Raw genomic sequence first — 5,381 nt, 5'->3', positions numbered from 1 at the left:
CGTTGCCAGTACCGCCTGACTGGCCTTCATAGGATTTTCGAGCGAAATCGTTGCCAGTGCCCCTGGACTGGCTCTTGTGCGGGTGGCACATAAAAGACACCATTTTGAGCATGGCCGTTGCCAGTACCGTCTGACTGGCCCTCGTGCGGGTGACACGTAAAAGCACCCACTACACTCTCTGAGTGGTTGGCGTTAGGAAGGGCATCCAGCTGTAGAAACTCTGCCAAATTAGATTGGAGCCTGGTGTTGCCATCTGGTTTCACCAGTCCTCAGTCAAATCGTCCAACCCATGCTAGCATGGAAAGCGGACGTTAAACGATGATGATGATGATGATGATGATGATGATGATGATGATGATCTGTTAAAATGAGATGTCAGTGTTATTTGAGCCAGTCCGGTGGCACTGGCAGTGACTATGCTTGAATGGTGCTTTTTACATGCCAATGGCATGGGAGAGTGTCAGGCTGTACTGGCATCGGCCATGATAATGATTACACTTGAGTCAAGTCTTCTCAAGCACAGCATATTGCCTGGCGATTGAAGGGCACTCATAAATGGGCTGGTTATGCAACACTGGCAATGGCCACAGTCTCACTTGGCTTGCTGGGTCTTCTCAAGCACAGCATATCTTCAAAGGTCTCAGTCAGTTGTCATTGCCTCTGCGAGGCCCAACGTTTGAAGGTCGTGTTTCACCACCTCATCCCAGGTCTTCCTGGGTCTACCTCTTCCACAGGTTTCCTCCAGTTAGAGTGTGACACTTCTTCACACAGCTGTCCTCATCCATACACAACACATGACCATACTAGTGCAGTCATCTCTCTTGCACACCACATCTGATGCTTCTTATGTCCAACTTTTCCCTCAGGGCGCTTACACTCTGTTGTGCATGCACACTGACATTACACACCTAGTGGAGCATACTAGTTTCATTTCTTTCAAACCTACGCATGTCCTCAGCAGTCACAGCCCATGTTTCACTGCCATGTAGCATGACTGTTTGCACACATGCGTCATGCAGTCTACCTTTCACTCTGAGTGAGAGGCCCTTTATTTCCAGCAGTGGTAGGAGCTCCCTGAACTTTGCCCAGCCTATTCTTATTCTAGCAGCTACGCTCTCAGAGCATCCACCCCTACTACTGACTTGGTCACCTAGATAATGGAAGCTTTCAACAACTTCTATTTTTACCTCCTGGCATGTGATGGAATCTGTTTTCTGCACATTTTCAGTGTTTATTGCCTGTGCATCTGCCACAAAAACTATCTTCCCAGTTAACTTTCCTCTGATATTGCTGCACCTCTAATGTGCCCATAGCTTACACCATGTACACCTTATGGAGTTTCTACCTATGCCTTTTCTACAGATTAAGAAGGGTCATCTATCTGAAGGGATTTATGATTTGTCTGCCTTCCTGCTTATTGTATACAGTGGTCAGGAGCACTACAACTCACCAGAAAAAGAAATCAAAAGTGCATGAATGGTACATAGAATAATGCACAGGAAGTGAATGAGTCATTAAAAAAGGCGGGAAGTAGGGCATTCAGTGTACTGTTGGCAAATCTCTGGAAGCATGGAAGTTTTGAAAGATGTAGTGTCCTGACAGCTACCAACTGATGCAAGTAGTTTAGATTGAAATTATTAGAAAGTTTCTCTGTAATGGGTGGATAGTGAGATTGGGATTATAAGTTATTATTTTTGATATTATTATTATTGATACTGACAATTTAAATTGGCTCGTAGAATACTTATTCAATATATTTACAAAGATAGATATAAAGAATTGAAATGTAAAAAAAATACTTACACCAGCTAGTAAGCCAAAGCATTTAATGGCTACCTCAATTTCTTTCTTTGTAGAATCTTTATTTTTTATCATATCATTTGACTTCTTGAGAAAGAACTGAAATAAATAAATAGAAATATGAGATGATTTGAGATTTAAAAGGGAGGTGCAAACAAGAAATTGTAATTTTTGTTTATTTTAACAGCATTATTAATGCAAGTAGTCATATATATATATATGTATATATATATATATATATGTATATATATATATATATCTCGGAGTGGTTGGCGTTAGGAAGGGCATCCAGCTGTAGAAACACTGCCAGATGAGATTGGAACCTGGTGCAGCCATCTGGTTCACCAGTCCTCAGTCAAATCGTCCAACCCATGCTAGGATGGAAAGCGGACGTTAAACGATGATGATGATATGGTAAATGAAAGATGGAAAATGGAATATATGAGAATTTATTATTAATCCCGACAATTGTTTCGACACATCTAGCATTGATTTCTCATTGGTAGGACACTCAACAACTGGTTCAGGAGCATCCAGCGGTGCAGATGTATCTCGGGTGATAAATAAATATAACTTGTTAAAATAACTGATCCGCAATGTAACTTCCCATTTTGTAGAAAGAAAAGCAGCCAGATGAAGGAAATATCTTCATTTATATAGATCAAAAATAAAATCACAGATAGCAAAAAGAGAAACAAACATGCAATCCAGCGAGAGAAGTATTAAAAATAACCGTTAACAGATATGGATGTATAAACGCCCTTGGGCAAGCTGCATAGTGTGAGTACACTCGCTCATACAAACAACCGTAAAAGTATGAGCAGATGCACACGAGGTTTGGTGCACTCATGATCACAAAGTGAGCTAGTTATCTACTTAGCGTTTCTAATTTCACCCATGTGCATTGTTTTTGATTTTGTTGACTACACAATATGGTAGGGTCAGTTGGGCACCATCTGTGAGAAAAAAACCACCATGACACAATTCTCTCAGCCAGAAATTTGGAAATGACATGCTGTGCTGCCTAGCATTCATGTTGGAAGCTCCAATATGAACAGAGCATCAGCCCTTTGGAATTTCCATTCCTTCAATGGATTTTTTCACCTGCAATGTTCATGGGTACAAATCCTTCTTCCAGATTAATTCATTAACAAAAAACATGACAACAAAGAAAAAACAAACATAAAATGATGATGATAATAAAACAACCAAACTTTGTCATTTTAAGCTGTTTTCTCAGTAGTTCTGTCATCAATTAAGAACTTAGATCAACATTACTAGCTCAGAAAATAAAAACTACCAATGGAGCTTCAATGTGGTTGCTTAACATGCTAAAACAGCAGTTAAATTCCTCTCAAATTACACTTTACCATTGTAAAAAAGGAATGACAATGGATAATAATAGTCCTGGAAATACTGTTGGAAGATAAGATGGGATGGTCAAAGTTAGGAAAGCTAGTTGTTTATCCTCCACTTCAAGACTATTGTAAAAAGAAATCTGCCTGATTGATTTATTGTTGAATTACAAAGTGTGAGAGTTAACAACAAAGAGCAACAAGTCAATATGGAATGAGAGTGAGTCAGACTTTGTGATATAGTAAAAAACTATAGGATAGAATGACTAAGTAGGAGTTTACCTCAAACATATTCCTTTGAGGAGCATCTGCGTCTTCAACAATTGCTTGTGAAATCTGAAATATATAGAATGAAAAATAAATACAATCAGTTTGAAAACTGAATAATGAACATTCCGTATTCTAAGTGATATTGTCCTAACAATACATTTCAGTATCTACTCTGAAGTAGGTAGTTTCTATTCAGAAGGTCAACATTTTCATTAAATTTCTTATTGGTATACTAGCATGATCTTTTAGATAAGTGCCCATAACTCTTACCATCTGGTTGGATCTGTGAAGTGGGTAGAATTCTTCACATATGATGTTGACTTACCTGCTAATGGACTGACTATATGGACTGCTACTGGGCTGATTATATCCACAAGGAAGCAGCTCAGTGGATGATATGCCGAACCGCTATCACTCTCTATAGGTCTTAATGGAATACTATCCTTGTGAATCTTAGAGAGATGATGATGATGATATTATTCTTGGTGATTTTAAGCAATGTGAATTCAACTCACTAACAGATTGTTGTAGATATTAGCTTTATATTTCAGGAATACGGTAAGTTATTTAAAAAAACCCACATCCCTCGTGCAGGTGACACGTAAAAGCACCTACTACACTCTCTGAGTGGTTGGCGTTAGGAAGGGCATCCAACTGTAGAAACTCTGCCAAATTTATATTGGAGCCTGGTGTTGCCATCCGGTTTCACCAGTCCTCAGTCAAATCGTCCAACCCATGCTAGCATGGAAAGCGGACGTTAAACGATGATGATGATGATGATGATGATGATGATGATGATATATATATATATATATATATATATATATACTATCATCGTCATCGTCGTTTAACGTCCAGTTTCCATGCTGACAGGGGTTGGACGGTTTGACTGAAGGCTGGCAAGCCAGAAGACTGCACCAGGCTCCAATCCAATCTGGCAAAGTTTCTATAGCAAAGTTTCAGGTGGTAATGGCATCAACCATGCTTGAATGCTGCTTTTTACGTACCACTGGCATGGGAGCCAGTCAGGCGACACTAGCAATGACCATGCTTGAATGGTGCTTTTTACATGCCATGCGTACAGGAGCCAGTCAGGCGGCACTGGCAACGATCACGCTCGAATGGTGCTTTTTATGTGCAACCGGCATGGGTGCTAATCAGGCAGTACTGTCATTGGCCATGACTTCACTTGCCTCAACAGGTCTTTGCTTAGTGCAGTTTATTGCCCAATGATTGAAGGGTACTCTTCAATGGGCTGATTATGCTGCACTGGAATAGGCTATGGTTACGGTGTCACTTAGCTTGCCAGGTCTTCTCAAGCACAGCATATCTCCAAACGTCTTGGTCACTTGTCATCGCCTCGGTGAGGCCCAACGTTTGAAGGTCTTGCTTCATCACTTCATCCCAGGTTTTCCTGAGTCTATCTCTTCCACAGGTTTCCTCTACTGCTAGGGTGTGACACTTTTTCACACAGCTGTCCTCATCCATACACATCACATGACCATACCAGTGCATTCATCTCTCTTGCACACCACATATGATGCTTCTTATGTCCAAATTTTCTCTCAAGGTGCTTACACTCTGTCATGTATACACACTGACATTACACATCCAGCGGTGTGTATATATATATATATATATATAAAAGCTGAACATTAGAAGCATCAGTTGTGGTGTGCAAGAGAGACGATTGCGCTGGTATGGACATGTGGTGAGAATGGATGAGGATAGCTGCGTGAAAAAGTGCCACACCCTAACAGTTGAGGGAACCCGTGGAAGAGGTAGGCCCAGGAAGACCTGGGCTCAGGTGGTGAGGCAAGACCTTCGTACATTGGGCCTCACCGAGGCGATGACTACTGACCGAGACCTTTGGAAATGTGCTGTGCGTGAGAAGACCCGGCAAGCCAAGTAAGATCGTTGCCAGTGCCCCTGGACTGGCTCTTGTGCGGGTGGCAC

The 5,381-nt window shown here is 41.1% G+C and overlaps 1 protein-coding gene across 1 annotated transcript in view; it reads right to left on the bottom strand.

Moving 5' to 3' along the window:
• LOC106874950 (DNA-dependent protein kinase catalytic subunit) overlaps positions 1-5,381 on the bottom strand; it is a 185,220-nt gene that overhangs the window by 148,842 nt on the left and 30,997 nt on the right. Inside the window, exons 10-11 of the mRNA XM_052968027.1 lie at positions 3,438-3,491; positions 1,804-1,899 (exon numbers count right to left, since the gene is read on the bottom strand). Coding sequence (XP_052823987.1) covers positions 1,804-1,899; positions 3,438-3,491 — 150 coding nt within the window. The remainder of the gene's footprint in view (positions 1-1,803; positions 1,900-3,437; positions 3,492-5,381) is intronic.

Source organism: Octopus bimaculoides, chromosome 5 (assembly GCF_001194135.2).
Source record: "Octopus bimaculoides isolate UCB-OBI-ISO-001 chromosome 5, ASM119413v2, whole genome shotgun sequence".
Taxonomy (NCBI): domain Eukaryota; kingdom Metazoa; phylum Mollusca; class Cephalopoda; order Octopoda; family Octopodidae; genus Octopus; species Octopus bimaculoides.
This window is presented reverse-complemented; position numbering and strand designations above follow the sequence as displayed.